This window comes from Tursiops truncatus, chromosome 11 (assembly GCF_011762595.2).
Source record: "Tursiops truncatus isolate mTurTru1 chromosome 11, mTurTru1.mat.Y, whole genome shotgun sequence".
Lineage (NCBI taxonomy): Eukaryota > Metazoa > Chordata > Mammalia > Artiodactyla > Delphinidae > Tursiops > Tursiops truncatus.
This window is the reverse complement of record NC_047044.1, coordinates 82,608,760-82,630,944: the sequence shown is the minus strand read 5'-3', so window position 1 is coordinate 82,630,944 and position 22,185 is coordinate 82,608,760. Positions and strand designations below refer to the sequence as shown.

The 22,185-nt window shown below is 42.1% G+C and overlaps 1 protein-coding gene across 7 annotated transcripts in view; it reads right to left on the bottom strand.

Annotated features, from left to right (window-relative positions):
• Window positions 1-22,185, bottom strand: part of BCAT1 (branched chain amino acid transaminase 1) — a 216,002-nt gene that overhangs the window by 131,091 nt on the left and 62,726 nt on the right. For all 7 annotated transcript variants that reach the window (XM_073788965.1, XM_073788962.1, XM_073788964.1 and 4 more), the window contains 4 exons: window positions 19,183-19,346; window positions 11,601-11,743; window positions 5,405-5,490; window positions 2,626-2,766 (listed from right to left, as the gene is read on the bottom strand). In XM_073788965.1, coding sequence (XP_073645066.1) covers window positions 2,626-2,766; window positions 5,405-5,490; window positions 11,601-11,743; window positions 19,183-19,346 — 534 coding nt within the window. The remainder of the gene's footprint in view (window positions 1-2,625; window positions 2,767-5,404; window positions 5,491-11,600; window positions 11,744-19,182; window positions 19,347-22,185) is intronic.

Below are 22,185 nucleotides of genomic sequence, written 5' to 3'. Positions count from 1 at the left end.
GCATGGTTGAGAGTCCGCCTGCCAGTGCAGGGGACACGGGTTTGTGCCCCGGTCCGGGAAGATCCCACATGCCGCGGAGCGGCTGGGCCCATGAGCCATGGCCGCTGAGCCTGCACATCCGGAGCCTGTGCTCCGCAACGGGAGAGGCCACAACAGTGAGAGGCCCGCGTACCGCAAAAAAACAAAAACAAAAAAACCCCCAATAGAATAGAGATAAACCCATGCACATATGGTCACCTTATCTTTGATAAAGGAGGCAAGAATATACAATGGAGAAAAGACAGCTTCTTTAATAAGTGGTGCTGAGAAAATTGGACAGCTACATGTATAAGAATGAAATTAGAACACTCCCTAACACCATACACAAAAATAAACTCAAAATGGATTAAAGACCTAAATGTAAGGCCAGACACTATAAAACTCTTAGAGGAAAACATAGGCAGAACACTCTATGACATAAATCACAGCAAGATCCTTTCTGACCCAGCTCCTAGAGAAATGGAAATAAAAACAAAAATAAAAAATGGGACCTAATGAAACTTAAAAGCTTTTGCACAGCAAAGGAAACCATAAACAAGATGAAAAGACAACCCTCAGAATGGGAGAAAATATTTGCAAACGAAGCAATTGACAAAGGATTAATCTCCAAAATATACAAGCAGCTCATGCAGCTCAACATCAAAAAGACAAAGAACCCAATCCAAAAATGGGCAGAAGACCTAAATAGACATTTCTCCAAAGAAGATATACAGACTGCCAACAAACACATGAAAGAATGCTCAACACCGCTAATCACTACAGAAATGCAAATCAAAACTACAATGAGGTATCACCTCACACCAGTCAGAATGGCCATCATCAAAAAATCTACAAACAATAAATGCTGGAGAGAGTGTGGAGAAAAGGGAACCCTCTTGCACTGTTTGTGGGAATGTAAATTGATACCGCCACTATGGAGAACAGTATAGAGGTTCCTTAACAAAACTAAGAATAGAGCTACGTTATGATACAGCAATCCCACTACTGGGCATATACCCAGAGAAAACCATAATTCAAAAAGACACATGCACCCCAATATTCACTGAGACACTATTTACAATAGCCAGGACATGGGTGCAACCTAAGTGTCCACTGACAGATGAATGGATAAGGAAGATGTGGCACATATATACAATGGAACATTACTCAGCCATAAAAAGAAATGAAATTGAGTTACCTGTAGTTAGGTGGATGGACCTAGAGTCTGTCCTACAGAGTGAAGTAAGTCAGAAAGAGAAAAACAAATACCATATGCTAACACATATATATGGAATCTTAAAAAAAAAAAAAGGTCATGAAGCATCTAGGGGCAAGACGGGAATAAAGACGCAGACCTACTAGAGAATGGACTTGAGGACACGGGGAGGGGGAAGGGTACGCTGGGACGAAGTGAGACAGTGGCATGTAAAATAGATAGCTAGTGGGAAGCAGCTGCATAGCACAGGGAGATCAGCTCGGTGCTTTGTGACCAGCTAGAAGGGTGAGATAGGGAGGGTGGGAGGGAAAAAGACCAATAGAAGGGACTTCCCTGGTGGCGCACTGGTTAAGAATCCGCCTGCCAATGCAGGGGACACAGGTTTGAGCCCTGGTCCGGGAAGATCCCATGCCACGGAGCAGCTAAGCCCGTGCACCACAACTACTGAGCCTGTGCTCTAGAGCCCATGAGCCACAGCTACTGAGCCTGTGTGCCACAGCTACTGAAGCCCACGGGCCTAGAGCCCGAGCTCTTTAACAAGAGAAGCCACTGCAATGAGAACCCGCTCGCCGCAACAAGAGAAAGCACACGCGCAGCAACAAAGACCCAATGCAGCCAAAAACAAAAACAAAACAAAAACCAAAAAAAACAATAGAATTTGTATTTATTATGAGTAATTTAAGCCAATTCATTCACATTATAAAAATAATGCCCACATGCCTCTGAATTACGAAAGTTAGATGACGACGTTAATCATAAGTATTGGAGCTGTGTTGTAAAGAGGAAAGTAAAAATACTAACAAGAAAATGGATGTACAGCACATATAAACAAGATTAATTTACTAGGAGGAAATTTCTTCTAACTAAATGCTTGAATTCCTTCTGAAAGATTTTAGTAAATGCCATGAGGTTTGCCAAATGAAAATTTTTTATGAAGTGGTCTAATTAATAATGATGAAGATGAAAAATGTAGGAGGTGATCATTCAAATGAGTTTTCTTTAATAATTTGCTATTCCTACTCCAGTAGTTCAGAAGTACTTTTGGAAACCAGAGACTGAAATTTCACTTAGTTGTAAAACCTTCCTTAGTGAGATGATAGAAAGAAATGAGTGTAGGTCTATTGGTACATCTCCAATCCCTAAACTGATGTAAGGCAGGTATGATAACGAAGGACAAAACTGTTGGAGTTTACAGGAAACCACTGGAAAGATGAATAAGTCATTTGCTAACACAAGTTCATCGGGACAAACTGCCACATTTAACAGAACGCTAAGTTATTTAAAAAATCCTTCGCATCCTGGGTCCAACTAGCACTCTGTCCACATATTTAAAGAATTAAATTACAGGCAAATGTTTGAAAATGATAGGAAGTGAAGAAACAGTGTCTTACCTCACCCTTGTACAGTATATTCGAAACTGGGCAAACAACACAGGCGGTACCAGAACCAAACATCTCCCTCACGCGGTTCTCCTCCACGGCAGTGTTCAGGTCGTCCATGGTGAGGTACCTCTCTGACACCTTAAATTCTCCCTGTTTGGGATAGAAATAAAAATAAATATATTTTTAAGGAAAAGGCATATAAAAAAATGCCCGGTGGTATGGACCATTCTACTTTACATTCTGACTGAACTCAGATAATGTCATAATTGTCCTTAGAGGGAAAGCTGGAGAGATCGACACCATCTTATTGAGAAACACACTGAGATGCTAAGCAACCTACTCTAAGGTCACAGCATCTTTAAATGAGATGATGAGAATAGAAAATGTAAGATCAGCATGACAGAGTACATGGTATGTTTTAATACACGCCTGCTTTTCTGCCTTTTATTTGTTACCATGGCCAAAGTCTCACAAGTTGATGCACCCCAAGTGCTACTTAATGTGTATTCTAAACCCTATTTATCATAAGAGAAAATATATTATTATCTAATATTAATAATTATAGCCACCATTTATCGAGCATCCACCACATGCCACGTCCTCTAATTTTTAAGGTGGGTAATATCATCCCCATTGTACAGATGAGGAAATTAAAGTTCAAGGAGGCTGAGTGACACCCTGAAGGCCACACAGCTAGTAAATGGCAGAAACTGGATTTGAACTCAGGTCTGATAATGACTGGCTCCAAATGTGGTCCTCTTTCTACTGTTTCTTTTATGGAGTAGAAACAGAGACTGAATTTAAATATCGGAAACATTTCATTACTTTAAAACATCGTGTATTTGGACTTTATATGAGAAATTACATTGTATATTTTTTCTTCCTAAATTCACTGATTCAGTCGACTTCACAGCAGCAATCCTCTTCCTTCTCTCTGGTGCTGTATTAGGTTGAGTTTAATCATAGAATTACTGGTATACCCGCTCATCGACTTCAGCTGAACTATTTATTTGCTCAAGGATAGGAAGTGGAAAAAAAATCTGATGCTTTTAAGCTATGTTTAAACTATCTGTTTAATACTCATTCTTTAATCTGTTTAACTCTCATTCTCCTATGTTAGTGGTTAAAGTTCAAAGCTTGTCAGGAGGCTATTTGAATTAAGGGCAACAACGAATGAATCCATTTTTTAAAAATAAGATGAGAGTATTTTTTAAAATCTACAAATCCACAATAGATAAAAATGGAAATCACAGCCCTTGGAAAGATTCAAAACATTAGAAGAAGAATGCATCATGCTGTAAGTATATTTGGAAGGGTAGGGAAATACGCCTGCAACAGAAAAATGGCTTTTTGTAAGTTTCAACCTATCTCAGTCTGCGATTGCAATTAAGTTGTACAAAGGCAAATAAATAAATAAATAAATTCCAGCAAATCAGCCAAGTGAGAACAAGCTGAGTTCTGCGTTGTGGAAAAGAAAAGAAAAGAAAAGAAAAAATCTCTTGTACATAAACAGAATTCTTTTTACTCTGCTCACCCTCACTTATTTTTGGACAATTTCCCCTACCTGGCAAACAGTGGTAACCCCCCGCGGGCCTCTTGGCATTTGTGTCTCACAGTTTTAAAAATAAATTACAGCTAAGGAGTCAGGAAGAAACTTCCTCTATAATAACCTATTTTTCACGCTAGCAAATCATTAGTGTGGGGGAATTTCCACTTGGAACTTCTCATCAAACCTTCTGTACTTGGTTGATTTTTTTCTTTAATAAAACAAAAATCACTGAGCTTGGAAAATGCATCTTTCCAATTGAAAACACAATTAGGACAGGGCAAGCTGTTTGAAATTATACCAACAGTTTGTAAATGTCATGCCCAATGCGCCAGCCAGCATGCGGCAGTTGGGTCTTGTCTACTTCAGGATTTTGAGAATTATTTATAGCACGTTTTCTCTATTTCCAAAGCCTTTTCCAGAGAAACTGTACTCTCGTAGACGTGTGTGTTTCTAAACATTTGTCCTATTAGCACTGTTTCACCACAGTCTGCTCAAAGCCTTTTCTTGTCCCTTGGAGACCATTTCAATACATGGGTCAAAAGTCCCATCCAGGAACCTTTGCCAGATTAATCAACTCATTCAATATTCATCTTGAATATGCTAAGTCACTTCCAACACCGAATGGTTTAACACACGTGCCTGTGTCACTTGAATCAGAAAGGCTACTGAAAACAACTTTACATTTGCTTGAATGTTTAGATGTTAAAATAAGCATGTATGTGAATTTGGGAGGACAGGGGGCAGGAAGGAGGGAGAAAGAAGACCGCGAAACTAATACTGTCATGTTAGAAAGCATTTATATGTCAGTAAAATTCTTTAACTTCTAGCACGGTTACACTGGAATAAACAGAGGAAGGGAAGGACTACGTACCACTGCCATTTGGAAACAACACACTCAGACTTGAAAAGTTAAAGGCTGGCGAAAAGGAAGCCCTCGGAGGATAAACCAGATGAGTCGGTAGGAGACACCTGGTATAAAGCCTGAGACTAGCACTAGAATACTTCTGCACTAGGACGACCTGCTGAACTGGTTTCTGCCTGCCCTCCCTACAAACAATACTTACTTGATAGTCTCACCAAGACAGTCCTTCTAGAAGAGTTCTTTTCACTCAAGTTAAGATTTAAAGATTAGACAGCACTGGTTGGAACTACAGGATATTATTTCAATACTAAGCTGGACTTTTTTGGATTACTTTTTGTTCCATGCTTATAAAAGTGGTTCATGTCAAAGGCACCCACCCACTTGTGTGCCAGGTCCAGGATGCTCTGCCTTGTCACTCCTGGAAGAATGATGCCATCTAGCGGAGGAGTTGCCAGTTCTTCCTCTGTCAATTAGAAATTGGAATCGTTTCAAACTTTATTAGCCATGCCTTTTATCAATACCCATTAAAAAAAAAAGTTTCTTGCAATTTTGCTGGTGATAAACATGAAAAGGAGGTCACTGTTCTGCATTGTCAAATTTTCCAAATCAACTCATACTTCAGGTAGATCCTTATGTTTTTTTAAAAAAAAAGGAACAAGAAAGGAAATCAGTCATCCTACCATCTTCAATTTATCCTTAACCTGTGAAAAATGAGATGGCTTCCCACTAACAAACAGTAAGAGTTATAAAATACTCTTAAGAGGAACATTCCAAAGTCAAAATTTACCTCAGTGGATTAAAGCTGGTTAGTAATTAGGATAATGTAGATAGACCCTTACTCAGAAACACTGGGCATTACCAAACCTTCTATGAATACTGTGGAGAAACCCAGCCCTAAGAGGTGTCCGTGCCCACTCAGGCCATCACTGCTCCCACACTGGCCTTTGACAAGTCTATCCAGAGTGATTTTCAAGCCTGGTGAAGTATCCACATCAAATATGGAGATGTTGACTCCAACCTCTGAGATTCAGATGTAATGGGCTCAGAGTGGGCTCAGGCATGTATATGGCTAACAAAGAAATAATAAAGAAAGAAGGGGCTTCCCTGGTGGTACAGTGGTTAAGAACCCGCCTGTCAATGTAGGGGACACGGGTTCGAGCCCTGGTCCGGGAAGATCTCACATGCCGCAGAGCAACTAAGCCCGTGAGCCACAACTACTGAGCCTGCGCTCTAGAGCCTGCAAATCACGACTACTGAGCCCGCAAGCCTAGAGCCCGTGCTCTGCAACAAGAGAAGCCACGGCAGTGAGAAACCTGCGCACCACAACAAAGAGTAGCCCCCACTCGCCACAACTAGAGAAAGCCTGCACGCAGGAACAAGACCCAATGCAGCCAAAACTAAATAAATAAATTTAAAAAAAAAAAAAGAAGGAAAAAAAGAAATCCAAAAAAACCAAAATAACACTCCACGGGTGACTCACAGACCCAAGGCCCAGACACTGGTCTACTCTGAGAATGACCGCAGACACTCCCAACCGTGGCGAGGGCTGGCATTATGACCTGTCTGCAGGAGTCAGTGTGGTCCGCCAGCCACAAAGCCTCCTTACAGAAGGATGTCTCTGGTGCTCAACATCCGCCCTCCTCCTCACCTCTGGCACCCAGGAAGCTGAATCTAGTGAGAAATTCAAACCTTCAACCATCACTTTATATACACGTTGAGCCTTGTAACAGATGATGGGTTGCCCATCATGTGTCTGCAGAGGAATTCACAAGGGATGCTGGGAAGGATCACTGGGTAGCTAAAGCAGTGTAGAAATCAGTCTTTGCGCTCCAAAGCCATTTGATGCAGGCAAAAAAGACTTTAGAAATCACCTAGTGCAATCCTTATTTTATAGAAGGATAAACTGAGGCCCTAAAAACATAAGTGACTTGCCAAGGTTGGTGACGCTGGGGACCAGTCGGGACCAGAGCCTAAGTCTCCCAACACTGTGGCCACCGCCCTTTCTTTCGTAAACTGTGGTCTGGGCTCACCCACTCCACTGTGGCCACATCAGACATCCTCGACAACCCAGCTCTCTGGAAGACCAAAACTCTTCTGTTCATTCCTGTGTCCCCTCAGCAATGTGCCTGGCCCTGAGTGGTATGTAATAAATGTTTTTGAATAAGAAAATAAATGAATAATCCTTTATGCTAGGATACAGCAGTATGATTTCTTTGAATTTTGTTTCTAAACATTATCTGCTGAAAATCACTTCTCAAAAGAAGAAAATTTGTTCTTAGGGCTACTTTTTGTCTTGTTTAGAAGTGTTTGTCTCAAAATAAACATGTGTTTTGCAATAGCAAGCTCGCTGGATGTATAAATGTATAGATCTATATGTGTGTACACGTATGCCTACACACTGCACACATAGAGACAAACACTTCTAGTGTTCCCAAACGGGACCATTCCTAATACTCACTGAGCTCTAAGACGGCATAAAGTTAAATGAAAACAGCGGCCCCTCATGTGCAAATGCAGTTTTGTGAAATATATTTAACACCCAAAACTGTAACCACTAGCTTGAGGTCAAGGAACAGAACATCTGCTTCTCTGGTTGCCAGACAGAGATGATGACATGACAACATTTGGGTGAGAAATATTCATTTTCCTCTGCAACCACAAACATGCTTACAAGAGCCAAAACGGGCTCCAGATTGCTCAACAGGAGGAAAAGTGAGCCTACGAATGAAGCTTGTTCTTGACAGAGAAATCATTTTGGGGAGATGAAGGATTTAGAAGCAATAACAGCTGGATTCATCTGTGACTTCCCAAATTCAAGCACTAATGGGAACCAGGAATACCTCAAACACCATCAGCACAATTCTTCATTCGTTCAACAATATACACTGAGTGTCTATCAGTATCAGTGCCGTTGGCTGTTCTAAGCACTAGGGATACGGCAGTGAACCAAACCGATATAACTCCTTGCTTACTTTCTAACAAGCAGAGGCAAACAATTATATTAAATTGTATGTCAGATGATGGAGGCAAAAAATGGGGAAGGCGATGGGGAGTGCTGGGGGGGAGAGTTTAAGATTTGTATTAAGGAATCCAGGGAAAGCCTTTCTGAGAATGGGGTATGCGGCAAAGACTTGAAGGAGGCGGGCAAGCAGCCATGCAGGAAGAGTGCTCCAAGGAGAGGTGGTGTAAATGCCTCCAAAACCAACTGTGAACTCAACCACAACAACTGAGTCTTACTCTCAAGGTAGCTCCAGTGTCTGGTACAAGATAAAACTGTTTTCTCAACAGTGAATAGCAAGCGTGTGTGTTAAATTACTCATCAATGGAATAAAAAAGGAGAATACGGGGCCGTGCGATCTTACAACCAGGGCTGCTGTTACTGGAATCAAAACCCACATGAGTAGATAACCAACAAGGACCTACTACTGTATAGCCCAAGGAGCTATACTCGGTATTCTGTAATAACCTATAAGGAGAAAGAATCTGAAAAAGAATATATATACATATACACACACACACACACACACACACATATATGTATATACAACTGAATCACTTTGTTGTACACCTGAAACTAACACAACATTGTAAATCAGCTATACTTCAATTTAAAAGCAAAAATAAGAGCTCGAGGCTTTTCAGGGCATGAGCCATCTCACCTCCTTGCACGGCCTTGCAATAAACCTTTCTCTGCTCCAAAAACAAAAACAAAGACAAACAAAACAAAAAACCACATGAGTTTCAGGCCAAGTGCCACAAAATAGTGCACAGCCCTGTGGCAGCCACCTTGTCCCAAAGGAGCAGTGAGAGTGGGTGCTCATGGGAAGAACTCTGCTTTTGGTAAAGTTGGGGAGGGGGGAGGAAAATCAATATTCTTCTGATTTTCAACACATTATTCTTTGTATTTTCCTAAAGCCACACAGTGTAAATCAAAGTTACGGGAGTTGCTTCAATGTCTTTTGTTTTTTTTAAGCCCAAAGGTTATTCCTGACTTTCTACTTACTTCTCAGAGTACTGTTCAAACATTTATTCCATTTCCTTTCTCCTTCCTTCAAATTTTATCTGATCTGGCAGGTGAACAGCCTCAAATTGACGGAGGATCTTCACATTAAAACTAAAGTTATCTCAGGCAACCATAACCTGAAGAGTAACTCTTAAGGTCTTGTATATTTTATAAGAGCCAGAGAGAAATTCATTCATTTCTCCTCTGACTTTTAAAAGCCATGGTGCAAGTGGTTCATGATTACTGTTTGCATAATGGGTCATTTTTCACCAGGACAGTTTCTGGTGTTTCTGGTTAAATCATGTAGCTCTGATTCAGACTGTGCTTAAATCCTGACATCTCCCATCCATAAATAAGGATGGTGCCACTTCTGTATGATGTAACTGGTTTTGTTTGGGGTTGTGTGGGTTTTCTGGGGGGTGGGGATGGCAGTGGGCAAGTGGAAAGAATGAGTTGAATCAATTTATTATCTCCTAAGTAATACTGCCTGTCCAACACTGGCTGTCAACATTCAAGCACGGCTTTTTTTTTTTTTTTTTTTTTGCGGTACGCGGGCCTCTCACTGTTGCGGCCTCTCCCGTTGCGGAGCACAGGCTCCGGATGCGCAGGCTCAGCGGCCATGGCTCACGGGCCCAGCCGCTCCGCGGCATGTGGGATCCTCCCGGACCGGGGCACGAACCTGTGTCCCCTGCATCGGCAGGCGGACTGTCAACCACTGCGCCACCAGGGAAGCCCCCAAGCACGGCTTTTGATACAGGTCATATGAAATAACTCAAATTTAGAAATCACAAATATTCCAGTACAAAGTTTGTTTTTCAAGAGTGTCAAGTACAAACAGCAGGTATGGAAGAATGAGCATGATCTATACCTGGCTTTTCATATGCTAAGGATTACCAATGGTCAACCCCAGGACACGGTGTACTCACTACACCTTCTGTTTATTCTAACTCTGACTGAAATATAAGGCTCATCTTATAACTCTGCAAGTAATGCTCAAATTAGCTCTGAAGTCACATTTGAATCACCATTTTCCTCTATTTGTAGCCAAATAACAAAAGAGCAATAGAGGCTACTACAGCTGCTTTAAAATTAAAATTTCATTTACTATTTGAATTAAAACCAATCCCGAGACTTCACAAGTATTTAGAAACTTATTTTACATTTCTAGTCTCAGCACTCAGTACTGTGAAATGAACAGCCTAAAGAATGTAAACAGGCCTAAAAATGTTTTTAAATTTTTTGACTATTAAAATTCTAATGAAAATAAATGCATATATATGTATTTTTCCCTCCATTATTGGGAAAAATACCATTTAATCTAATACCATAGACTTTGCCAAAACATCACCGAACTGCTATGGTCTCTGCCAACTAATTAAAAAAAATAATCGCAAAGAGGGATAAAGTGAGCATTCAGGATATTAAAGGTAACAAAGAAGTACTGATTTTTATAGTAACATATATTAATAGTTTCAAATGAACCCGAATCTAAAAACAATACCCAAATAGATCGATCTGTCCTTAAAAATAGTGTTCTTCATTCAAACTGAGCTCCAGAGTAAATATGCAAGGCTTCTAATGTATTGTCAAAATATGCAGAAAGGGCACGGGTTCGTGCCCCGGTCCGGGAAGATCCCACAAGCCACGGAGCGGCTGGGCCCGTGAGCCATGGCCGCTGAGCCTGTGCTCTGCAACAGCAGAGGCCACAACAGTGAGAGGCCCGCGTACCGCAAAAAAAAAAAAGCAGAAAGGGCAATGATTGTTCAATGAATTACAACAAGAGAGTACACTCAATTTCGTATCAGTAGAAACAGCAGACTGTGTTTATTACTACAGCATTTTATACATAGTATATGGTAAATAACCACTGAATTGATCCGGGACCCATCTCCAAATGCAAGGGATTTCAGATAGGAAAAATGATAAGATGGTAAAGGGGATAAGGCAGCATATCTTCAAATTGTGGAGATTTAAATTCCTTCAGTTGGGACTTACCTGGTGGCGCAGTGGTTAAGAATCTCCCTGCCAATGCAGGCGACACGGGTTCGAGCCCTGGTCCGGGAAGATCCCACATGCCACGGAGCAACTAAGCCCGTGTGCCACAACTACTGAGCCTGCGCTCTAGAGCCTGCGAGCCACAGCTACTGAGCCCACGTGCCACAACTGCTGAGGCCCGCGCGCCTAGAGGCTGTGCTCTGCAGCAGGAGAAGCCACTGCAACGAGAGGCCTGCTCATCGCAACTAAGAGTAGCCCCCGCTCACTGCAACTACAGAAAGCCCGCACACAGCAACGAAGACCCAACACAGCCAAAAATAAATAAATAAATAAATTCCTTCAGTTGACATCTCAGTAGTAAGTACATCTAAAGCCAAAAAACAAAAATAAAACTCAAAATCTTTATAAATGCTGTAAACTTAAACTCATGTTTACTTGGACAGCAAAAGCACAGAATTTCTTAGATTTTGCAAGCGTGTTACTTATTCTCTTGTTCTAAGGTTCTAGTTCTTTTCTTTCCAGTCCCACTGAAAATGACTCAAAAAGAGCCAAGAGCTGAAATCTGAGTGGATTACCTCCATCTTCATTTATCCAGTAAAGAAAAAGATTCATTGTTCCAACTTCAGTTATCTGATGATCCTCTCCATAGAGCCACAGAACCTGCTGACACGCGTTATCCATTGCTTCACATTGGGCAAAGAGAGATGAGCCGTAATTCCTTTTAAGAAAGAGGAAACATACTGATTATGACTATACTTTAGCTCCTACCTCCCAGTAAGTCTTTAATTCACGTGTGGATGTAGTCAATGTACTATGTTTTTAATAACATATACTCTCTAGTTAACTGCATAATATTAAAGGAAACCCATTAGAGAACCTAAATGGTCTAATTGCACTCATTTGAGAAAGAGAGAGCAAAGAAAAATCATGGAATTCTAACTTGAAAAGTTAAACACAGGTAAAGAGACAAGTTAGCAACACTTAAAAACTTATTATTTTTTTTCACATACCAATCAATTTTACATTTCATTTAAACCCCACACCAACACTGTGAGTTAGCCACAATCATTATTTCCATGGTTCAGATGAGAAACTGAGGCTTAGAGAAGTAACTACTATCAAGTTACAGCTATTAATTAGCAGAACACCAACCCTGTGCTCTGAGACCTCTTTCAGTATAACCAAGAAACGCCTAATGTCCAAGGTCTAAATTCCCTTAAAGGTGAGGCAAGATGTTAAAAATCCTGATTTTAACCAAAAAGTATTCCAAGAGTCTGTTTTTCTCAACCAGCACTATTCACCTTGGATTACTCAAAATCAAAGGAACATGGCATATCTTCCTGGAATGACAATGTAGTTTAGTAGTTTATTCATTCATTCATTCATTCGTTACCTGACTCCTAGGAGAAGTTTAAGTAAACTTGTTAGGGGAACACTTTCCTCTGTGAATCAGAGTGTAAGTTTAAGTAAACTTGTTAGGGGAACACTTTCCTCTGTGAATCAGAGTGTAAGATACAATTGACATTTAACACACACACACACACACACACACACACACGGCACACACACACACACACACACACACACACACACACACACACACACACACACACACACACACACACACACACACACACACACACACACGGCCCGTGGAGAATAAACTCAAACTACAGAGATAAGAAATTGAAATATCTTGGAATTGACTTTTTTTAAGAAGGTATATTTTCACAAATGGTCTATCATTTGGAAGGAGAACTGAATTCTAAACTAAACAGAAATATTAATGTTCTTTATACCTTAAAATTTCATTTGGAGGGTGGGAAGGAGGGAGATGCAAGAGGGAAGAGATATGGGAACATATGTATATGTATAACTGATTCACTTTGTTATAAAGCAGAAACTAACACACCATTGTAAAGCAATTATACTCCAATAAAGATATTTAAAAAAAATTTCATTTGGCATGGGTAGATTCATTCATAACGATGCCTAGCTCTCACTGTCTTCATTAACGAGTTCTCCAATTTTATGTTGCTTTAGGAGAAAAGGAAGTAATATTTAAATTTATCTTTTATTGGGCTTCCCTGGTGGCGCAGTGGTTGGGAGTCCGCCTGCCGATGCAGGGGACACGGGTTCGTGCCCCGGTCCGGGAGGATCCCACATGCCGCGGAGCAGCTGGGCCCCTGAGTCATGGCTGCTGAGCCTGCGCGTCCGGAGCCTGTGCTCCGCAACGGGAGAGGCCACAGCAGTGAGAGGCCCGCGTACAGCAAAAAAAAAAAAAAATTTATCTTTTATTAAACTTAAATGGGAAAATTATGGAGTATAATACAAAATATGAATCAATGTTTTAGACAAAACATGAGAGTCCTCAAATAAATGTGATGCTCGCTTGCCTTTCTATGCCCTTGGTTATATAATTCACTTTCCTTGGCTTTCAGAGGATAGTAGCAAACAAGTTTGAGAAGAACTGCCATGACAATTAGGCATAGGAAATAAACCCTAAGCCCACCTCGGACCATGAACTCCCAGAAGTACACAGAAATAATCAAACATATAACAATAACTGCTACAAAGCATTAATGTTACCTTCTACAAAATACCCACCTAGGCCTTTTAATGATCTCTTTTACACCTGGGCGAGATTAAAAACTATAGTATTGTCTAAGTCAAAGTGTAAGGTAAGCACAAAAGCCATATATCATAGTGGCTACGTGCCATTCTCATCTGCACACGTACTCTTCCCACTATATTCTCTTTGGCTCTTCCCACGGAGCCAAGTCATTCTGCTTGGGTTGACAATCATAGCATCTTGTCCTGCCACGACTGAACAAAAGGGTGGGCAAGTAACTAAGCTGCTCATAAGTTCTTATTTGAGTTCATTCACCCTTCATTTTAATGTATGAAACCTGAAAGATGTATTTTCTCCCTTTGACAGTAGCGGCAGCTTGCGTGCTATGACATAAGCCTGGGTCTACTGTGTCCATAATCACCAGCCTTCAAAGGAGAAGGCGTCTGAAGTAGGAGGGCCCTAAATTAACACAAAGCCAGAAGCTATGACAAGAGACGGAGGTAGGACGGAAGCAGAGGCAAAGGGAGGGAAGAGGGACTGGGGAGGAAGCAGCATGGGCAGGACACAGGCAAGGGCAGAAGAAACCTGGCAACAATGATTTGAGCTCCTATTAGAACACAGCTACCATCCCACTTACATGAGCCAATCAATCCCTTCTCTGCTTAAGATGGTTTGAGCTGGTTTTCTGACTTGTAACTCAAAGACTATTGACTAATAACTAAACTATTCTAGAAAGCTACGGGAAACAGGCATCATACTATAGGGCTATTGCAATCTGGGGCATGAAGGGGTTTACTCAATCCAAGATGTTAAGATTCCTTTAAAAGACCCTCAATATGTATACTTCAAAACACAGGTAATAAAACATAAATTATCGGTCAATCTGGAGATGACACAATTCTGATATGCAGGAAGCTTTTGTTTTCAATGGCAAATAGGCAATAACTGAGTTACATCATGAGTACTTTTGAATGAGTCTAAACCAGGCTGCAGGGGGAGTCTGGTAGAAAGAGCATGGGTTTGGAGCCAGCAGGCCCAGATGCAGCTCTTTTGCTTCTACTATTGGGTTATAAATGAACTAAAGCAAGTCAGTTCATATTGTGCATCACTGAATTCGCTTGGCAAGTAAAAATACTTGCTTGATATACTGCATAGATTGTTTGGCAAAAATAAAATAATAAAAGTCAAGAAACAGGCTATATAAGCCTGTTATAGCCTAATGAAATTAAGGTTGTTTTTTAATGACTATTTTAATTGACTTTTCTCTAGTTCATAAGATAAACTTGTTGAGACAAACATCTGAAGACAAAGAAACAATTTCTCTCCTAAGCATAATGCCCTTTGGTCTGTTCAAAAGCACATAGAGGGCTTCCCTGGTGGCGCAGTGGTTGACAGTCCGCCTGCCGATGCAGGGGACACGGGTTCGTGCCCCGGTCCGGGAAGATCCCACATGCTGTGGAGCGGCTGGGCCCGTGAGCCATGGCCGCTGAGCCTGCGCGTCCGGAGCCTGTGCTCCGCAACGGGAGAGGCCACAGCAGTGAGAGGCCCGCGTACCGCAAAAAAAAAAAAAAAAAAGGCACATAGAGAATTTTCAGTGTGAATATCTAGCCTTTCAAAGAAACTTCTAAAAACAAACATACACTTTTGAGAGTATGGCTGAATCAAAACCATGGCTCCCCAGCATCATAAAGCTACTTGGGCAGGAAAAAGAATTAAAGATCCCGACTGCTTCAGTGCATTGAAAGGAAACGGAGTACTTATTTATAGGTGGTGTTTTTCCCCAAACACAAGTGTGTATCAAAATTCTCTCTCAGGACTTCGCTGGTGGCACAGTGGTTAAGAATCCGTCTGCCAATGCAGGGGACACGGATTTGACCCCTGGTCTGGGACGATCCCACATGCTATGGGGCAACAGGCACCACAACTACTGAGCCTGAGCCTCAACTACTGAAGCCCACACGCTCTGGGGCCCGCGTGCTGCAACAACTGGGCCCACGTGCTGCAACTACTGAAGCCCGTGCACCTAGAGCCCGTGCTCTGCAATAAGAGAAGCCACCGCACCGCAATGAGGAGTAGCCCCCGCTCGCCGCAACTAGAGAAAGCCCGCGCGCAGCAATGAAGACCCAGGCAACCAAAAAAAAAATTCTCTCTCAGGTGTAAACTGTATTATTAATGGCCACAGGGTAATTGATACCTTGGTAATATATTTGGGTTTCCTCCCATGTGCTGCCAATATTCAGAAGAGAAACACATGTTCTTGGAGGAAAGAGAAAAATGAAAAAGTGGGAAAACTGTCTACATGGAAAATATTTTAATATAATTTTAAATAGAATCTGGGAGATGGACATATTAAATATATTCTTCCCAAAGAGTAAATTCTATTGTGTGAAATCCAACTGATTGCTCTTAAGATAAAGAGAGTCCTGGAGATGAAACAAGAAAGAGAGCCTTACAATAGAAACTATTGTCTGTTGAGAGAGTACCACCTACCAGGCAGGGTACTAAGTGCTTAACCCCATTATTTCAATGAATTGTCTCAACACAACCCTAGACTTTAATATACTTTTGAGGACCTGAAGGAAGAGAGGACTTAATTGTACAAGATTACGCAGATGTGTGACGTGTATGACTATGTATGTGTATGACTCTCAGATATCTGATTCCCAAGTCTACTCTGGTAGCTGCTTGGTTCTAACACCACACTTGCTGAGAGCTCCCTATATGCCAGCCAGGGTCCTATGCACTTTATATTATCTCGCTTCATCCTCACAGGTAAAGTGGGCATTATTACCCTGACTTTATAAATGAGGAAACTGAGGCTTAGACAAGTAACATGCCCAAGGAGTTAGGTTTTTGAGCCAGGTCCTTCTGACTTCAAAGCTTGCACTCAAATGCAGAAAGAGAATATAAGGAAAAAAGGAGGAAGATTAAGATGGAGAGAGGGAGAGGCCTGAATCAGTGCAAATTAACTAAGAAACTGCCTGGGAATCAAGATGTTCCTCTGATGAAAGACTGACTTCTAGCTCAGTGCTTCTCAAGATTAGCTGCACAATAAAAATAATCCTGATGCTCAGGCTATCTGCCAGACCAACTAAACCAGAATCTCTAACGGGGGACCCGGACATCACTCAGTGGCAAAGCTCCTCCAGGTGATTTCAATTTGCACCCACAGGTGAGAACCACTGTGCTAGAACTCTCCTTCAACCGTGTGCCACTGTTACTTTTCTCACTAAAGTACACTTAGAAATAAAAGGATAATATTATCTCTGATGGCTTCAAAACAGTGAAATAATCTTAGAATTAAATATATATATATATATTCTCCTCTCCCTTCCTCCGATTCACTGAGATAGAAAGCAGAAAGTTCTTGAGCTTATGAAAATCAATAGCTATTTAATAAATACTAATTGGGGGCTTCCCTGGTGGCGCAGTGGTTGAGAGTCCTCCTGCTGATTCAGGGGACACGGGTTCGTGTCCTGGTCCGGGAAGATCCCACATGCCGCGGAGCGGCTGCGCCCGTGAGCCATGGCTGCTGAGCCTGCGCTCCACAATGGGAGAGGCCACAACAGGGAGAGGCCTGTGTATCGCAAAATAAATAAATAAATACTAATTGATTTTTTAAAAAAGCTTAGAAGGTAACTAATAAATTAATTATGTTTAGAAAAGAGCAATAATACACAAATCTAAGGTTCCTGACAAAAGTCTTTGTCAACTAAACTGGATGATGGTAAATGCAAAATCCTTTGTTTCCCTTGGACTCCTCCAGGTGGGAAGGACAGGAGTAGAGAGCTTTGCAACTTCTTGGAAACAACAGGCGTGTGTGGGACAAGTCCATTCTTTGGTTCCCGCCTGCCCTCTCGCCATTTTTCCTTTTACTTATGAGATCTCGTACTCTCTCCTCTAAGAGATTTCAAGTCAACTTCCACTGATCCTGGTCCAACTGAGCTTAACTATTTTTTAATTGACTTTATTTTTTAGAGCAGTTTCAGGTTTACAGAAAAACAGAGCAAAACATAGAGCTCCTATATACCCTTACTCCCCCACTTCAGTTTCCCCGCCAATATTGATACACTAGGTGTACATAGTAACACTGGGGCTCACTCCTTGTGTTGTACAGAAAGTTTGTTTGTTTTTTTGGCCGACCTTCATGTTATGTGGGATCCCAGTTCCCCGACCAAGGATCGAACCCGCGCCCCCAGCACTGGAAGCGCGGAGTCTCAACCACTGGACTGCCAGGGAAGTCCCAGAAAGTATTTATTTTTAATTGCCCTATAGTGATCATATATTCTGTGAGACTGCATTATATCTTCTTTATAACAAATAACAATCTGCCTAGACACCAAACTAAAGATTTCCCTCCAATTTCTCAGTGTTCCCATGTTAACTTTTCCCTAAGCAGGTAGGGGGAGCTAGAGAGCAAGGTTTAAAGAAGAAAAACGTTTAAGTTATTATCTCTTCATCGAGATCGTTGCTTTACTGCACCCTAAGAGAAGTTTTCATAGAGTAATCCAGGTGGTATGCAGTGGTGCATATGCATACGCTCTGTGAAGAAGTCTGAACAAGTAAAAAAGACATCAAGAGAGCAAACAACAGTAGTTTTGGACCTGGCTAGCCTAGGACATAGTCAGGAAGGAGTGCTCTAGTGCAGAAGGAAAAAAGTGACTTCTTTAGTTTAATGGACTCCAACAGGGTTTCTCTAACCCCTTGAGGGAATGCAGTTATGAGGGAACACCAACAGGGATGACAGGACATAGAATTTTGTCAACATGCTATTTTCTTGGTAGAAAAGAAAGAAATAAAGTCTATGGTGGGGTCAAAGCCAGCTGTCAATGTCTCTCTGGCATCCCAGCAGCACATCCTTCAATTCTGCCAGGGCTCCATGAATCTACATTTTGTTAACAGGGCCCAGAAGACGGTCACTGAGTCACCTTGCGGGCCTGCTGCTGCCCTGGGTGTGCGATACACACAAAGGAAGAGCCATGCCGGTTAATCCAGCAATTCTTGTTCACCCATCAGGGCATTCCCGATTCACGGCCAAGTCCACCCCTGAAATTGTCTAACACTTGCAAATGCTCTTTTATTTCCAGCCAGCTACATATGGCCTATGCGACTGGCCTGACCAAGCCAAAGCACGGCTATCCCTCAGCCAGTTGGCAGCAGGTATGTCTACAATCTGTGGCAATGAAGACAGCACTTCAGTGAAGCAGGCATCTTCCCCAGACAGGACTCCCTGGAGCCAACTGGGAGCCTGGGCCCCAGCACCAGATGCTCTTGAATGCCAACTTTCAGCCTGCGGCCAGGGCCCAGCATCCAGGGGTAGTTCATTCAAAGCACTGCTTTTATTCCTGGTTTAGTTACTTTAGCTCTTGCCTATGTATAACAGTCAATGTTTCTCCCTTACGAGGGGGCCACAGAGGTTATCCTTTAAACAACCAGCACATTCAAAACACTGAAAACTAAACACAGAAGAAAAATGAGCATTACAATGTAAAAACTAATATATGTACTTGTATTGAAGTGAAATGGCAATAACTAAATGGTCACGAGGGACTCTTTCCTTTAGACAGAAACACAGACTGACTTACCCTCCCATCTTGCAGTCCCCGGTCCCACCTTTCCAGGCTCTTACGTACTTCGGATTGGCCCACAGGGACACTGGATTAAAGCTCCCACTTGAAAAATAAGGTCCCACTGGGCTCAAGATTACAAAGAGCAGGGCTTTAGTAGGCTTCTTGACTCCCAGAGAAGGCTGTAATAAAGCAAAAGTACACACAGCTGTTAATTTAAAATGCAGACACCAGTCTCAAAGTCTAGAAGAGATTTGTAACCATCTCCCAGAAGGGACTACGGACAGCTGTTACTTCTAAGTGCACTTTTTTTTTTTGCGGTACGCGGGCCTCTCACTGCTGTGGCCTCTCCCGTTGCGGAGCACAGGCTCCGGACGCGCAGGCTCAGCGGCTATGGCTCACGGGCCCATCCGCTCCGCGGCATGTGGGATCTTCCCGGACTGGGGCACGAACCCGCGTCCCCTGCATCGGCAGGCGGACTCTCAACCACTGTGCCACCAGGGAAGCCCCGGACAGCTGTTACTTCTAAAGCTGAGTTACACAAGCCTGATGGTCTTCTCTTTCAAGAAGAGAACACCGAGAATGGGGTACTCTGGTTCCATTTTACTTTGCTTTCTAAGTTAAGATTTTAAAGGAAAAGCAAATTTGTCAACTTTTTTAATAGTAGGCTTTTTCAGAGGAGTATATTTTTAACAACTAGCCCTATAACACCTTTCAGTGTTGCATTGATTGGGAACTGAAAAAGGGAAGAACCTAGACATGATTTCAGTCTTTGGGGGTGAAACCGAATATCTGCTTCTCTAACTTGCTCTTCTGCTTCTGGACGTGCCAGTGCCTCCCGCAGGCAGTGGGCTCGGGGGAGTGTGCCGTTAGCACACCTGACTGTGAGAGACAGCAGACAGCAGGAGCGCAGCTGCACCAGAAGCAAAGACACCAGACAAGGTAACCGCCCCCGCCCAAAAAAAGACAAGGGGATGAAGGACTCAGGAACTCGTGTCAGGAATGACAAAGATAGAAAATGGCCTCTCCCACCAATACTGGAAAATCACAAGCCAACGATGCGAAATCATACAAATTCCTCCAGCACAGAAGCGGTTCTAAGTAATTACTGCCAGTTGTTTTTTGAGGAAAACTGAGAGACTGAAAAGTTCTGAGGGCTACGTATTATAAAGGCAAAAAAGGCCACTGGGCTATCCTGTGCAATTCAAGACCACACGAGTAAGAAAACAAGTCAGGACTCTTACATTAAGTATTGGGATATAAAATACTTGTGTCTAGTCTTCAAAAGGAACCTGGTCTGCCTGGATGGGGTGGTAGTATGGCGTGGAAATAATGAGAGGAGACTCCGTTCCCCTGATTTTGTGGCTGTTGCAATATTCGATGAAACTGACTGAAAGTGGACCTAGGGATATATTTTTTTCTGAATTTCAATTAAATCTCTTCCTCCACTACCTATTAGCTCAAGGCCCCGCACCCACTACTTGTGCCCAGATCATCAAGAATCAGGTAGGGAAAATATCCGTGAGCAGAATAAAATGTGATTGGACATGTGCACACTGATGCCATCGGAAAGGCGTAGGAAATGGGAAGCTGAGTCCATTCACACTCCATGTGAACGTGAGGACCACGCGGGGCTTGGCTGGCCCCAGAGCAAACAGATTATAGGTGACGGATAACTGAGTTAAAGAAATGAGTCAGGGCTTCCCTGGTGGCGCAGTGGTTGAGAGTCCACCTGCCGATGCAGGGGACACGGGTTCGTGCTCCGGTCCGGGAAGATCCCACATGCCGCAGAGCGGCTGGGCCCGTGAGCCATGGCCGCTGAGCCTGCGCGTCTGGAGCACAGGAGAGGCCACAACAGTGAGAGCCCCGCATACCGCAAAAAAAAAACAAAAACAAACAAAAGATATGAGTCAGCAAGCGACCACAGGTTTTGGTTTTTTTGCTCATTTGTGTCTGTTCTTTAATGGGGACTAAAGAGGACACCCCTACGAGGGAAGATTGAGGAGACTTAAACTCCATTTGCTTTTTTTGGTTTCGTTACTTGGAAAAGAAATCCTCAGAATAACACACACATCTGCCTTTCTTCCCAACTTTGATAAAAATTGACTATCTTATCTCTGCACTTTTATTTACCTATCAGTTACGTAAGTACACTTCATATCAGCGATGCTTTGAAGCTTAATATTTAAAAAAAATTTTATTGACCATTATAATGAGGAATTAAGCTTCTCAACATAATTTAGAAATACAATATGCAGGACACATCTCAGTAATTTACCTAGCTTCTAGTGTTCTAAATAAAATAGCTTATTTATGGACAAGCTAACAAGCATTTTATTAGATACCACATGAATGCCTGGACTTTTCTCACTCACGTATATTTTGCAACCTACACACTATTAAAAAAAGTAACAGGGACTTCCCTGGTGGTCCAGTGGTTAAGACTCACGCTCCCCATGCAGGGGGCCCAGGTTCGATCCCTGGTCCGGGAACTAGATCCCACATGCCGCAACTAAGAGCCCACGTACCTCAACTAAAAGATCCCGCGTGCCGCAACAAAGATCCCACACACCACAACTAAGACCCAGCGCAGCCAAATAAATAAGTAAATATTTTTTAAAAAGTAACAATAACTCATGATCATGGAAATATTTTTCAGAGATAAATTTCATCTTATTCATTTACTTCCCCTGATTTAATTGACAGGTAAACTTGCATTTATTCCACTAGGTGGTAGTAGAGAGAGCACAGATGGAAAACAGAATAACATGCATTAAATCTATTTCTAGAAAACAGTATCTTGATAAACCTTCAAGCAATACTTTTACTCTTAGCAAGCAGGTAAATAATAGACTAGAGTTCTTCAGTGCTGAGAAAAAAATGTGTTTATGTGTACTAACATTTTATTTTAAATTTAAGCAAGGTCAACTCATGCTCTACAAGCACTTCAAGTACTGGTGTTGATCATAGCTCAGTCACCTTCATCCTTAAATGATTATTTATGTCAAATGTCTTTTCATG